General features: G+C 48.4%; 1 protein-coding gene across 4 annotated transcripts in view; it reads right to left on the bottom strand.

The window, feature by feature from the left end:
- Positions 1-15,302, bottom strand: part of B4GALNT2 (beta-1,4-N-acetyl-galactosaminyltransferase 2 (SID blood group)) — a 66,418-nt gene extending 51,116 nt beyond the window's left edge. For 2 of the 4 annotated variants that reach the window (XM_070560611.1, XM_008520372.2), the window contains exon 1: positions 3,162-3,320. In XM_070560611.1, the coding sequence (XP_070416712.1) occupies positions 3,162-3,175 (14 nt within the window). In that variant the 5' untranslated portion in view covers positions 3,176-3,320. Of the gene's footprint in view, positions 1-3,161; positions 3,327-15,024 lie in introns of those variants that run through there. The other 2 variants (XM_070560612.1, XM_070560613.1) reach the window with 2 other exon arrangements.
- Between the last annotated feature and the right edge of the window lie 405 nt (positions 15,303-15,707).

Below are 15,707 nucleotides of genomic sequence, written 5' to 3'. Positions count from 1 at the left end.
GTGGAGCCCCTTCACCCACTGGCCCATGTGACAAACAGCACAGAGCAGAAGAAGCTCCTTCTCACGTTGGTCTGGGTGATCAATATGCAAACAGCATATTGATTAGGTCTGAGATTAGGTAACAAAAGACATCGTGGCTTTCGTTTTGGTGGCACATTCTCTCTCAGATAATTAGCTCTGGGGGAGCCAGCTGCCATATTGTGAATTGCCCAGGGAGAGCCATGTGGAGAGGAACCAAAGTTTCCAGCCGACAGGCATATGAGTGAGCTAGGAAGTGGATCCCTGAGCTCCAGTCAAGGCTTCAACAGATCACAGCTACTTTTCCTTAAAATGCATTATATTAATGTCTGGCAGGTTTATGATTATTATTTTTAACTACTTAATTCATAAATATTTTTAGATTTTCTCAACTTTAATATCTAATATGGTCATAGGAATAGATGCAACCCACATAAACAAAAGCTCTTTGGGAGCTCAATAATTTCTAAGAGTGTAAAGGCTCCTGAGATCAGAAAGACTCAGAAATGCTGGTCTCAGTTCTAAGCAGTGGCTGCAGTTACAGGTAAGTTTTAATAATATATATGATCTTCAGATTAGCACGTTTTATTACTTATTCTTTAATAGAAATTATATTCTACACGGAAGTTAATCTGAAGAACTCACGTGGCTCAGCTAAATAGGTTCCTTTCAAGAGTCAGCTTGCAAACAGAGTAAGTTTATAACATTCAGAATTGTTCAAGCTGGCTTAGGGAGCCATTCGTGTCTCTAACCAGCGTGGTGTTACCCAGTCCTCCACCTAAGCAGTTGATGTGAGAGATGCACTAACAGCACAGAGATTTTAAAGACGGGGAAACCAAGCTTCAGTTACTTCAATTGTCATTAGGTACAACCACTGAGTTTTTTCATTAGTGTTTGAATTTTTAAATAGCAAAACAGCTATTTTTTAGCAAAATAGCAAACTGCCAAGTGTAATATTTTGTTTGGAATTTCAATTAATTAAATTAAATTTTAGTTTAACTTAAGTGTGAATTTTAACCTATACGTAAACTACTTTACCCAATTTGATTATCTTTTAAAATTTTAGTTTATTTTTATTTGTCTTAGAATGAAAGAAGCAATAAAATAATAACTATTTCTGAGTATTGCATGATTATTACTGAAAATAATTCTGTCCTAGGGAGAAGAGGAGTGTTAAAAATGATCAGCTGATGATGTCAAATAGGCTGTCACCACTTCTTCAAGAGGTCAGGACAGTTGTAATACTAGCACCTGGTACGATGCCTAGCACACAGCAGGAAATGTTAGAAAGAAAACATCCCACACAATCAAAAAGCATTGGCTTTAGCCTCAAATGGAGCTGAATTCCAATCTGCTCCTTCCAGTGTATTCCTTGGGCAACTTCCTTCCTCGATTTTCACAACTGTAGAGTGGACATAATTAGAGTACATTCTTTAGAGAGCACTGCTCAGAGCATTACCGGTACAATCGAGAACAGGACCTATACGTAATACACAAGTACTCCATAGTGTATGAAATGAAATGAAATTACCAACTAGCATTTACTGAGTTTATTGCATGGCACTATAACGATCATTTCCTGGATTGATAGGGTGCCTTGGGGTGAACCATCTTATCTCAAAGGGACAAAATCAGAAATACCCATTTCGAAATCAAACATTTTTTAGTAAGAAAGGAAACTGAAAAGGCAAAGAAAAGTTTAAAAGAAGAAGGAAGACGGGTCTGGCCCGGTGGCCGAGTGGTTAAGTTCGCGTGCTCCACTGCAGGCTGCCCAGTGTTTCGTTGGTTTGAATCCTGGGCGCGGACATGGCACTGCTCATCAAACCACGCTGAGGCAGCGTCCCACATGCCACAACTAGAAGGACCCACAACGAAGAATATACAACTATGTACCGGGGGGCTTTGGGGAGAAAAAGGAAAAAAATAAAATCTTTAAAAAAAAAAAAAGAAGGAAGAAACCTTAGTTCCCCCAAAGTCACACAGGCCAGCAGCCTTAAGATCTCAGAGATGTAAAGATGGTAAATGACATCCATGAAAACTCAGACCTTTTCTGCATGACTTCAGGTGTCCATACGCGAAGGAAAAGTCAAGTTTGCCGAGGACTTGCCGACTTTAAATTCTTTGGCACCAGTTTCAAGCCTGGTGCCACCCCTTGTTACTCATTAAGGAATGCGGGGTGGGGGTTGGGGAGGATGTTGGAGCTGGAACCTGCTGGAATGAAAGCCTCAGCCAGACCAAGGTGGACGCCAGGGCTGCCCTGCTTCCCCTAGCTACGCCACATCCTCTGTACAACGCACGCTTCATTTTAACGCTTACGAAATATCATCTCACGAACGTCACCTTGCATTTTCACGAGGTGACTTCCTTGTCAATGTTTCTAATGATTGTTCTAGTTTTGAAAGATACAAAGAAAACAAACTTTGGCGATAAAAAGGCACAAAACGTATTTCTGATCCTTCCACGTAGTTTACAAAAATTAAATTAGACCTCCAAGTCTACTTTCCCCCTGTTAATTATTACGCTACCCCTTAGAGGCTCTTCGGTGTCCAGGACAACATAACCCACGCTCACTCTGCCTTGAGGTCGTGCGTCTGGATCCGAAAACCGACTTTCCAAAATCCCTGATCTTTTTCGGACGTTTCCTGAAGCTGCGGAAAGGACGCAGCCTCACCTCCCCCAGCTGCCCGAAGCCGGCGGCCCCCGCGCGGGGGACCCGCATCCCCAAGGCGCTCGGTCCTGGGCGCAGGAAAGAGGCCCCAGCCCAGGTCAGAACCTTCGGCTTCCAAGCCTCGCGCCCCGAACCCCGCACTCCAAAGACCTCATCCCACGCTCGAGGCCACCACACTACACATTCCTGGCCACGAGAGGCATCCTCCACGTCGAATTTTCCAACTGGAAATCCAGTGTTCCCCGGGGGCGCAGCGTTCAGAAACGAGCAGAGGCTCCCAACAGCGTCACCGTGCGCCGTCCCTTTCCCGCTGCCCCCACCTATGTGGCAGATGGGTTGAACTTAATTTAGAGACCACTTGCCCCCTCCCTGGGCCCTAACGTCCGCGACCCCGCCCCGGCTCCTGGGCGCTCTCCGACGGCGCGCCGGGCTGGCCAAGTTTGACTTCCCACTTCTCTGCTCCAGGGACACTCACCGGCACGAAGTCATCCTTAATCGCGCCGCCTCGCACAGACGGAGCTGGTCGAGCCGGGCAGCCACCCCCGCCGACTGCCAGCCCAGGCACCAACACCAGCAGGTTCTCTGCGAGCAAAGCAGGTGGTGAAGGTCGCCAAAGCTTGGGTCGGTCCCCGCCCACGTCACCGCCAATCCCCGCCCACCTCCTTGGTCTTTCACCGCGCCCAGCTTGGCGCCTTACCCATCCCAGAATCTTTTTTAAAAAAAATAATTTTATTTTTCCCCTTTTTCTCCCCAAAGCCCCCCGGTACATAGTTGTATATTTTTAGTTATGGGTCCTTCTAGCTGTGGCATGTGGGATGCCGCCTCAGCACGGCCTGACGAGCGGTGCCATGTCAGAGCCCAGGATCAGAACCGGAGAAACCCTGGGCCGCTAACGCAGAACATGCGAACTTAACAAGTCGGCCACCGGCCAGTCCCCCCATCCAAGCATCCTTGTCGTTGTTTGCGAATGACCGAATCTCACGGCGAACAAGACCCCCAACTAGTCCACGTCCTGGAGAGCTCGAGAAGATGACAATAATGGCCATTTATTCGTCACAACAGCCCTAAGTGCAGTTATTAGCCCCACTTTTAGGATGGGGAAACTGAGGCAAAGTGGGGTGATTGGGAAGTAGGTGGAGGAGCTGGGATTCCAAGCGCGTCTGGCTGACTCTGAAGCCCGGAGCAAAGCGAGCATTTTCTGTCCCTCTGACGCGGAGCCCCCAAGCCGGCCAGACTCCAGAGTGTCTGTGGTCCGAGGTGACAGGAGGGGGGCCTCTCTGCAGAGGACCGCGTGGATACAGCGTTTCAGCCAAACTTCCGAATGGCCAGGGACTGAGAGAGGCTGCACAGGAGCACGGTCTCGAGCCCCGCACCGCCTGGGAGCGCGCTTCTCTTCTTCCCTGCCCAGGTCGTTGTCACCAGGCTGCCGGAGCCGGTCCTCGCACCGCGCTTGTAACTCGGAGCGCGCCCGGCCCGAGGCCTGAAATCCGGCTCCCATGCGCTTCTCGTCCAGCCTCTGTCTGGGACCTCTTCTCCTTCCGCTCGGTGGGTAATTGGACTTCTCTCTCCACCTTAAAGAACAACGAAATGCCCACGCCCACCTCTAGTCTCCCTCCCAACGCAGCCCCTCGTCTCCTTCCAGGCGAAGCTGTGTCCGTGCGTCCACGAGCCTCACGGCTTTGCCAGCAGCTCACACTTGGGTTCGCCGCGTTCGGCCTCTGCCCCGCCGCCACCCTCTACTTCGCTCCACCCGAACTCTTCTGGCAAAAGAGGCAGGGAGGAAAGCTGAAGAGGTTGCATCCCTCTCACAGAGCTGTGCGGCCACTTAATGCCTCTGTGCCTGGAAGAGTCTGGTGAACCTCCGATGGAATGAGCATTTGCAGGACCGTTTGCATAAGCGGCGAGAGGCGCTGGGCACTGGCTCCCCGTGGCTCAGCTCGAGCGTGATTGTATTGTATTTGACTGTGACCCAACTTAGGTCGCGAACATGATTTTTTTTGAAGTGGACAAAACGGTGGCATGAAAATGCTTGCAAAATGCCCAGTGTTTCTATTGTATACAGTATGCAGTTAATTATATCCTGCTGTGTCCCCAAAAGGCTTTAAGGCAGAGAGACATAAAAAACAAGGTCGTGTAAATAAAAGAGAAAAATGACAATCTATCAAACCAAGTCTGTCGGTAAAGAGGGTAGAAAGAAATGTCAGAGAGGCTACAATCTTGTGCAGGGGAGTCCCAAATTCCTCCTGGAGCTTCTCAGTAGCCAGTGGAAAAAGGAAAGCCAGGTGGAGGGGCGATCTGAAGTAGCAGTTGCAGGTAAGTATTTTCTAGGAACAGCTGCAAAAGGGACGTTATCCTTTCCTGGACCAGACTAATCAGCAAAGGGCTGTGCTTACCATGTGACTCATTGTTTACAAAAGGCTTTCACATCCATTATCCTCCTTAATACAACCCTCCTCACAAAGTCATGAACCTCTTTGAAGTTGTGAAGACCCAGCCTAGGAGATTTCATGACGTGTTCAAACGTTTGTGGCCAGCGACACAGCCAGGACTTGGACCCAGGTGCTCTGTCTCTAAGGCCAGTGATGGCTCCCCTGTACCCCGTGCCTTGCCAGCTCTGTCGAAATGGGAAAGCTCTGCTTGTGCCTTGGAAGTGGGGAACGCGTTTAATTCAACCATAGCTTCTGCCACACAGAAGTGTTATGACCTGTGATTTCAGTTCAGGGTGAATTTTCTGTGATTTTGAGTGTGTCTGCCTGCTCTGAGGGTCATGGGCAGGAAGGGAAAGTTAGCTAAGTGAGGATCGAGTTTTTGAACTTGATCAGCTGGGAGCTCCAATGCCGGCTCCCTACAGCAGAGCCAGGCTGTGGTTCCTGGGGGTCTAGACCCAGAACCAAGCAGAGTGTTGGCTGCTGCCCTGAGGGGTAGGGAAGAAATGGCCCCTCAGCACTACCTGGAACCCTGATGGGTGGCCAGGCCTGTGACATCTCTCTCCAGGCACCATCTGGGGTCAGCCTGAGGGTGTCCTCTCCCAGTAGGTGACCTCAGGCTTTTCCACTGTGGCTGGTTACTGTTTTACACCAGGACAAGACCTCCACTTCTTCCTGGCTGTGGACCCATTTCTGGCTGTCAGTTTGACAAATCAGCAAGTTCTTTTTTTTTTTTTTCTTCAAAGATTGGCACCTGAGCTAACAACTGTTGTCAATCTTCTTTTTTTCCCCTGCTTTTTTCTCCCCAAATCCCCCCAGTACATAGTTGTATATATATATTTTAGTTGTGGATCCCTCTAGTTGTGGCATGTGGGATGCCGCCTCAACATGGCCTAATGAGCGGTGCCATGTCTGCGCCCAGGATGCGAACCCTGGGCCGCCGAAGCGGAGCACACGAACTTAACCACTCGACCATGGGGCCGGCCCCCAGCAAGTTCTTGAGTAACCTGAATTTCCTCTGAGCTTGGCCATTTCAGCGGCTCCCAGTGCCCCATACACCCATCTCTGGCACTGGTGTCGCTGGTCCAAAGGCCAAACTCTTTGTCTTTGACAATCGAGTTCTTGTCTACATGTCCCTTGTGAGAGAAGCTTTGAGTGGCCCACAAGGAACTCAGATGCATCCAGTGGATCCTGGTGCCACACCTGAACTTTCTGAATGAGGTTCTTGGGAGACTGATTAATCCGGCTTTGCATCCTGGTCCAATGAAAACAGTGCTTTTGGCCAAGAGGAGGGGAGCTCAAGGAAGAAGGAAGTCAAATGATTTCTGACACTCTACAAAGTGCTGGTGCCTAATAGCCACTTCTTCGCTCCAGGGGAATGAGACCATGACCTATTCATGTTTCCACTCCCAGAAGTTCACACGGGCCTGCTCAGAGTTGGCACTATTCATTGACTGACTGAATGAATGATTGCCTTGACTGGTTGGATTGTTTCCTCACTAACCCTTCCTCTTCCCCAAATCCAGTCCTTGCCGATGCTCAATAAATGTATGTTGAAAGATAAAAGAAGACGGGGGACTAGCTGTTCGGAGACCCAAAGGAGTAGGGACAAAACACCCTAGTGTTGGTTTGTAAACTGGCCCCCAAACACGGAGGGCAAGGAGAGACTGAAGAAAGAGGCAGCCCAATACAGTTGAGTAGGTGTCAAGTTAATAAGCAAGGGAACTTATTTACGAGGCTTGTCTCGGGAGGCTGTGAGACAAGCAGATCTCCCCATCCACCCGCCAGGGTCTTAAAGGTTATATATAAGCCTTAACAGGGTTCAATCTCATGTACCATCCAGAGGGTCTCAACACTTTACTCTCTGAAGGCTACATCCTTGGAGCAGCTCCCACTGTGGGAACGATAGAAAGAGTATATATTCCAAAGACAGAGGGGCTGGTGAGGAGCCTCTGATTGCCCGGATCCAGCTTGTGGGTCAACTGGCAGTCTCGTCCTCTTGATTGCCTCCTCCAACACCTGGCTTGCCATAACCTCAAGGAAAAGGGAAGTGATGTAATTTGCTCAAGAATGAGAAGTAAGAGATGGATGTGCAGGGTTAGCCCTTAAGGGGGGAAGTCCTGAAGATGGTGCTAGGAGCTCAGTGAGCCCTGAAATGTGTTCCAACTCTCCCGTGCTAGCCACTCTCCCCCGAAAGACTTCTCCATGTCCCGTGCTTCTTTTGTCTGGCTTTTACTTTCAGTCTCTGGCTAAAAGTCGCTTCCTCAAAGGGGCCTTTTCCAGACCAGAGCAGACTCTTCTTTTGGTATCCTATAGCACCCGGTACTGTGTAGTCACAGTCTCGGTCAGAGTCTGTAGTTGTATATTAACGTGGGTGTGTGTTTGTTTGTTGCCTGTTTTCCACGTTCCCTGGAAAACAGTACCACTTCTGTTTTGCTCTCCATTGTATCCTTAGCATAGAGGCTGGCTCATAGATGATATTCAAGAAATATCTGCTGGAGAAAGGAATGGATGAATTTTATTATACCGTTTGACACTCAGAACACTCTCAGGCCCTCCGTGTTGCATTTGCCTCATTTTCACATGAAGAAAGTGAAACTCAGAGACTTGTGAGAGGACACCGAGGGATTGGAGCCAGGTCTGCTGGATCGAACTCCCTACACCTCCTGTGCTGCCTGAGTGTAGGGGGGTCCAGGTTAATGAGTATGGGAGAGATGCAGAGGAGACAGAGAGAAAGTCGGGAAGGACCAGGGCCAAGTCTGGAAGAGCGAAGCAAGGATGGAAGTTGAGGGTGCTGCCCTGCTGGCTTCAGCCTGACCCTGGTGGTCACGAAGTACATCATTTACATGGACCAAGGCAAAAGGAACACAGACTCGAGAGGATGAAGACTTCTTCTCAATTGTCTTCTAAGTCGTCTAGATAGCTTCAAGAGGCAGTATGGTGCACTGCTTAAAAGATAAACTCCAGAGCCTGGCTCTGCTCCTGCCTGTTGCCTCTGCGACCTTGGCTCCAGAAGGAAACCCAGGAATCAGATTCACACCCAACCCATGGCCTGGAACCAAGGCCAGCTGACCAGCAGTCTATAGCAGAGTCATTCGGCTGAGCCCGGACTAGATCCACTGAACCATAGTTGATTCTGTACCCAAGATCTTGAGAATAAATCCTTGTTGTATGCACTGTTGGGATGGTTTGCTATATACTATTGTGGCAAAAGCCAACTAAGACATATTTCTATTAATAAATCCAGTGAATTTTAATTCTAAGTTTCACGGGAAACTTTGATTAATATTTAAACTTCCTCAAACAATTATGTGCATCGGTCAATGTCAACCTCACAGGCGGAAACATATGGCTCACTCAAAAGGGCTTAACTGAAGGGAGCCTGAATAAGGAACTATTTACAGAGATGTGGGTAGGATTAAGGAAACCAAAATGGGATGGTGAAGCCCTCGGCAACTAGCAATGGCCAGAAGATGTTACCACCTTAGGCTGAAGGGCAAGGGGTGGGAAGAGGGATATCTGAAACCATCAAGAGCTGTGGCCTTAGATGGAGGAGCCACAGCCACTGCCCAACCACAGGGAGGGAGCTGGGGAGTAAATACAGTAGTCTCTCCTTATCCACAGGGGAATGCATCCCAAGCCCCCCAGTGGATGCCTAAAACCACGGATAGTGCCAACCCCTGTATATACTATGTTTTTTCCTATACCTACATACCTATGATGAAGTTTAATTTACAAAGTAGGCACAGGAAGAGATTAACAACAATAACATGTCTTTGGCTTATCTGAATTGCCAGCATCACTACTCTTGCACTTTGGCATCATTATTAAGTAAAATAAGGGTTACTTGAACACGAGCACTGCGATATTGCGACAGTCAATCTGATAACTAAGGTGGCTACAGAGTGACCAACAGGTGGGTAGTGTATAGTGTGGATATGCTGGACAAAGGGATGATTCATGTCCTGGATGGGATGTAGCAGAAGGTGCCAGATTTCATCACACTACTCAGAATGGCGTGCAATTTAAAACTTTTGAATTGCTTATTTCTGGAATTTTCCATTTAATATTTTCAGACTGCAGTTGACGATGGGTAACTAAAATCATGGAAAGCAAAATCTCGGATAAGAAGGGACTACTGTACTCTGATCTCTTTCTTCCTCCACTCTCTAATTTCCTGCTCGTTGTTCCCATTGACTGAATTCAACTGGAAGCAGGAGGACAAGGGAGCATGAGTCCTACAGACTACAGATGTCTTCCCGGAGTACAGGACAAGGCAGAGAAGGGTGGAGGATAGGTCTGGAGGAACAGAGAATAACTAGCACACAGCCTCATTCACAACTGGATCAGTCAACAATTGGTAATAGCTATTGAGAAACACCCCCCAAATCTTAGCGGCTTAACACAGTAAACGTTTATTGCTTGCTCATGTAAAGACCACAGTAGGGGCCAGCCCAGGGGCCAAGTGGTTGAGTCCGCAGACTCTGCTTCGGCAGCCCAGGGTTTTCCTGGTTTGGATCCTGGACGCCGACATGGCACTGCTCGTCAGGCATGCTGAGGCAGTGTCCCACATGCCACATCCAGAGGACCCACAACTAGAACATACAGCTACGTACTGGGGGGCTTTGGGGGGAAGAAGAAGGGAAAAAAAGATTGGCAACAGATGTTAGCACAGGTGCCAATAGAAAAAAATAGCATTAAAAATAAAATGAAGACCACAGTAGATGTTCCTGGTTAGGTTGTTCTCTTGAGTGACTCTCCTCCAAAGGATGATTAAGGGACTCAGGCTCTTTCCATCTTGTAAACCCTTCATCCTCAACACGTGACCTTTAATGTCATCACTCAATAGAAAGAAGCTCATGGGAAAGGCACGGCAGATACCTAACCTCCTCGGTTTAGAGAGGATATATAGCTTCTATTCCCTTCCACTGGCCACAGCTAGTCACTGGGCACACTCAAGTGCAGAGGGCCTGGGAATGTAGTCCCAGGTTGTACAGCCAGTTCCTGGCACCGACCCTAGCAACAAGTCTCAGAGGACTTCCCACTGTGCAAGGGTGGTCAGACAGCCTTCTTTTCCACAACAATCTTAGTGCATTAAATTCCTTAAAACATTTCTAGTTGCATTTTTTTTTAAGATTGGCACCTGAGCTAACACCTGTTGCCAATCTTCTTTTCTTTTTTTCTTCTCCCCAAAGCCCCCCAGTGCATAGTTGTATATTCTAGTGATGGGTCCTTCTGGTTGTGGCATGTGGAACGCCACCCCAGCATGGCCTGACTAGCAGTACTAGGTCCGCACCCAGGATCTGAACCAGCAAAAACCTGGACTGCCAAAGTGGAGCGCGCGAACTTAACCACTCTGCCCCAGGACCGGCCCCTCTAGTTGCATTCTTAAGGGTAATATATTCATATTCATTGTTTTCTCTTTTTTAAGTACTTCACTTTTCTGACCTGATGAACAAAACTTCTCCGAGTACTTTAACCACCCAGGAAAACCTAATCAATTAAATTGATAAAACATAGTAAATCTCAAGTTCTCTAAAACCATTCCATCACTATTTATAAACTTAGTACATCTCATACATTTCTCTTTGAGTATCACAAGTCTAGAATCTATTACCCAAAAGATTACTAACACACAAATTATTCCTGAATATGACATAAAAGTATTACGGGTTTGACTTATTTTATCATCTCTTTATTTAGCTCTGAAGGATCCAGGGGTTAAAATAAATTGCATTACTAAGAAAACAATTTCACTGTACCCAGAAATAACTAGGGTTACCATCTCAGCAGGCCGAGCTGTTTATGAGCTGGGTATTTTTTTACTGGGATGCAAGACTTGACTCTTCATGATTTAAACAAATGCTCGGCTAGCTGGGACTTGCAAATCTGTATCCTATAATTGGGGAATTCTCAAAGGACCAATCTCTTTGAGTCCATGAGGTACCATTATCTAATTCTTTCATTAAATTTGAGAATACTGAAGGCTTTACCCTCTCCAAGATTGCATCTAATTTCCTCACTGCTTGGATGGATTTTGATTTTCTTTCATTTTTGGAGGGATCAGTAAGTTAAAGTAGTAAGTCGGGTAAGAGCATAGACTCTAGAACAGACTGCCTGGGTCAAATTCTGTTCTATTTCGTAGCTGTGTGACCTTAGGGAAATCCCTTAATTTCTCTGTGCTTCAGTTGCTTCATCTGTAAAATGATGATGATAATAGGACCTAGCTCACCAAACTGTTGCAAATATTAAAAGAGTTAATACAAGTTAAGCAATTAGAACAGTGCTTATCACGTGAGTAAATACTAACAACTTGTATATACTTATTTAATAACATTTTTAAGACTCTTTGCTATTATTAGGGCCATGGAGCTGATTCCGACTCCTAGCGACCCTGTGGACAGCAGAGCAGAACCCTACCTGGTCTTTTTGCACCATCCTCTCGCCTTCCAGTGCTGTATCAGACAATGATCCACTTCTATTCATAGGGTTTTTGTGGTCAATTTTTTCAGAACTGTGTGGCCAGGGCCTTCTTAGTCTGTCTAGTCTGGAAGCTTCATTGAAACCTGTCTACCATGGGTGACCCAGCTGGTATTTAAAATACCAGTGGCATAGCTTTCAGTATCACAGCAACACGCAGCCACCACAATATGACAACCAAGAAATGGATGATGTGGTTCCCTGTCTGGGAAACGAACCTGGGGCATGGCAGTGAGAGCACTGAATCATAATCACTAGAGCACCCGGACTGGCTTTTTAAGACTCTAAAGTCTCTTTAATGCTATTTCATTCGCTCCTTCACACCTCTATTCATTCCGCCATAATGTCTTTACATTCTGTATTCTGTGCACATTGTCCCTCTCTCTCTAGGCATAAACGCACCTGAATGTACCCGAATCTCCTCCAAGGCTTTGCTTGACATTACAGACACACAGAAAAAGCGTCTCCCCAGGGCGAGATGAGACAAATGGCTTGCACAGCAGAGAACAAGATCTCAGTGGCCCTGATCTCAAAAACATCATGCTAGACTTTCCTACTAATACTCATTTCTAGAGTAAAGGAGGAATGAGATTTTCCTCAGAGGCAAAGAAAGACCAAGGTAGGGAGATGGCTTCCAGGATTCCCACAACGTCATTTTCCTCTTGAAAGCAAACACCACCAGATCAGATTGGATCAGAGTGCCTGGAGTTGTTTGGAATCTGCTGGGGGATTTATGTGTCAACTTGACTGGACTGTGGAATACCCAGATATTTGGTTAAACATTATTCTCTGCGTGTCTGTGAGGGTGTTTCTGGGTGAGATTAACATTTGCATGCATAGACTGAGAAAAGCAGATTGCTCTCCCCAATGTGGATGGGCCTCATCCAATGTGTTGAAGGCCTGAATAGAACAAAGAGACTGAGTGAGAGGATTTCCTCTCTCTGACCAACTGTCTTCGAGCTCGGACACTGGTCTTCTCCTGCCTTCAGACTCAGACTCAGCCTGGAACTCACACCATCTGCTCTCCTGGTTCTCAGGCTCTCAGACTTGGACTGGAACTATCCCATCAGCTCCCCTGGGTCTCAGCTTGCCATCTGCAGGTCTTGGGACTTCTCAGTCTCCATAATCACAGGAGCCAATGCCTTATAATGAATCAGTCTACCTGTCTATCTATCTATCTATCTATTTTTATCTATCTATCTAGATAGATGCAGATACCCTGTTGGTCAGTTGGTTCTGTTTGTCTGGAGAACCCTGACTACTACAGAATCCTAGCTTGGAATATCCACTCTTAGGAAAGAGATTTGAAACATCAGGATCCCAACAGTGCTCCTCTCTCTGCACCAGACTCTTCCACGTGCCTTGGCCTGGGGCTGGGGCTGGAAAGGAGCTTAGGGGAAGCGTGCTGGGGACCTCAGGTAAGAGAGACATGTAAGAGGAGAAGCCTCTGCCCCACTTTCCTCATTTGGGGAGCTGCTGCCTTAGTCTTTCCACCATGAAGAGAAACACTAGGAAGGACAGTGGAGGAGGAAAACAGTATGAGCTTGGGTGCTCAGTGACCCTGGAGAGTCACTGAAAACTCTGAGGAGCAGGCTTCTCTGGCTTCTGGTAAAGCAGTGACCAATGGCCCTGCTGCATAAGCCATTTTAGTCAGGTGTTAATTGTGGCTGAAAAGAAAATCATAGTCTTAATCTTGACATGACTCTAGAGTTTGCCCAACTCTTAGATTTACATCTATGGATGACACACTAGACATGTAGTAAAGGACAAAGAGACATTTATGAGACTCCACAGTTGCCAGTTGGGGTTATCAGCATCAGCAGAATGGGGGTGACAGAACCCTAAACCAAGATGCAACAGACTTGATTCTGACTGGATCTCCAGCTGTGCCTTTCTCTGTGTGTCCTTGAGAAGGTCACTTTACCTCTCTGGGTCTCAATTTCTACTCTCTTCTCTTGCCACATTCTTTCTCTATAACATGTAGAGACTCTTAAAGTCTCCACCTTCTCCTCCTACCAGCACCCAGAATTAGGATGAAAATAAGAAGAATAAATGTTAATTTACATATTTATGACATTTTGCCGACGATTCAAAGAGGAGAAGTGTAGCTAATATACTAGATGACAGAAATGAGACCAAAGGAAACTTGGCTCTATCTAGTAATACCTGAGCCTATTCTGATGAAATTTGCAGGTATAAATGTCCAGAGGGGCACTCAGATCCAAAACGCTGATGCTCCATTACAGGAAAAGGGGCTCGGAATATACCCACACCAGCTGTAAAAAAAGATGGGGCATTGATGTCAACTCTAAGTTCATTGTGAGTCAAGAGTGGGACCCAGTGTGGTCCCTCCTACTACATGTAGTGCAAACCTCAACTGTTCCCTGGGTCCCTCCCTGCCCTTTCTCAGGGCCCCGCCCTATCAATTGCCTCTTCTGTCTCCTGTATCTTCAATTTCTCCCTCTCTACCAGACCCTTACAGGCAACATTTAAACACGTCATGCCTCTCTCATTAAAAAAGAAAAATCCTGACCAAGATGGCGGCGTGAGTAGTCTTCTCTGTCTCTCCCCCTTCGAATCTACAACTATTTGGACATTCATCGCTTAACAAAGGATATCCATATAGTATCTCAGGACGCCTGAGAGACCCATGCTGCTATACATCAGAAGGCAGACAGACTTCCCCCCAGGAGGAGGTGGAGATAAGTGAAAACTCTCCGACCCCGACCCCCAAACAGCCTAGTACCTGCAAGCGGCTTTCTTCCAGCGGAGGCCCCCAGAACATCGCCACACACCAAGGGCAGGAGGGTGCGCACACCAGAGGAGCAATGGTGGAAACAGGTGACCACAGCCCTACCTAAGCCCCCCCCGATTACACCTAAGCCCTGGGGGAAACTCCAGAGTCCCATACCGGAGGCGACAGGGAAAACCTCTACTCGCCATTAGTGGAGAGGCTCCGCCCAGCATCCACAACGCCGGGAGGCTCCCGGAGAGAATCTCAAACGGGGCAGCAGCCTGCCAGCTGCCGCCGCTGGTCTCACGGACTGTGGTAGTCGCCCTGTCAGGGGCATGGAGATCTCCTGGGAGAGGACTGGGGCTGGGTGGAGTTCCAGCTGCCAGCTCCACAGCCCAGGGGGAAACTCCAGGCTTCCGTCCTGGCAGCAGGCAAAGCCTCTGCCTGTCATTAGCAGAGAGGCCCTTCCCAGCATCCACAACACCGGGAGGCTCCCAGAGAGAATCCCAAATGGGGCAGCAGCCCACCAGCTGCCGCCGCCGGTCCCACAGACTGCAGCTGTCGCCCGGTTGGGGTACAGGGCTACCGGAGATCTCCTGGGAGAGGACTGGGGCTGGGTGGAGTTCCAGCGGCCGGCTCCGTGGCCCAGGGGGGAACTCCAAAATCCCGTTTTGGCAGCAGGCGAAGCCTCTACTCACCATTAGCAGAGAGGCCCCGCCCAGCATCCAGAACGCCAGGAGGCTCCCAGAGAGAAACCCGAATGGGGCAGCAGCCCGCCAGCTGCCGCTGCTGGTCTCACAGACTGCGGCTGTTGCCCAGTCGGGGCACAGGGCTACCGGAGATCTCCTGGGAGAGGACTGGGGCTGGGTGGAGTTCCAGTGGCTGGCTCTGCAGCCCAGGGGGAAACTCTGGGTCCCGTTCTGGCAGCAGGGAAAGCTTCTACTTGCCATTAGTGGAGAGGCTCCTCCCAGTATTCAGAATGCTGGGAGGGTCCCAAAGAGGAGAATCCCAGGCAGAGCAGCAGCCAGCCAGCCACCACTGAACTCATAGTCTCCGGCTGTCCCCCTGACAGGGCAAGGGGCCCCCCGAGATCCTGGGGGAGAGGACTGGGGCTGGGTGGAGTTCCAGCTGCCCGGTTCCATGGCCCAGGGGGAAACTCTACAGTCTTACAGCAGGCTCAGCGAAAGCCTCTGCACAGCACTAGTAGAGAGCACCCACCCGGCAACCACAAGGCTGGAAGACCCTGGGACAAAAGTAGCATAGCTAGGTGAGCTAACCACAGACTGCAGAAGATGCCCATAGCTCTGCTGTGACCTATAGTGGACAAGTGAGATTTTGTGGGTGTCGACAGTGACAGAGCTGCAAATATAGGTGATCCTGC

Source organism: Equus przewalskii, chromosome 10, assembly GCF_037783145.1.
Source record: "Equus przewalskii isolate Varuska chromosome 10, EquPr2, whole genome shotgun sequence".
NCBI lineage: Eukaryota > Metazoa > Chordata > Mammalia > Perissodactyla > Equidae > Equus > Equus przewalskii.
This window is presented reverse-complemented; position numbering and strand designations above follow the sequence as displayed.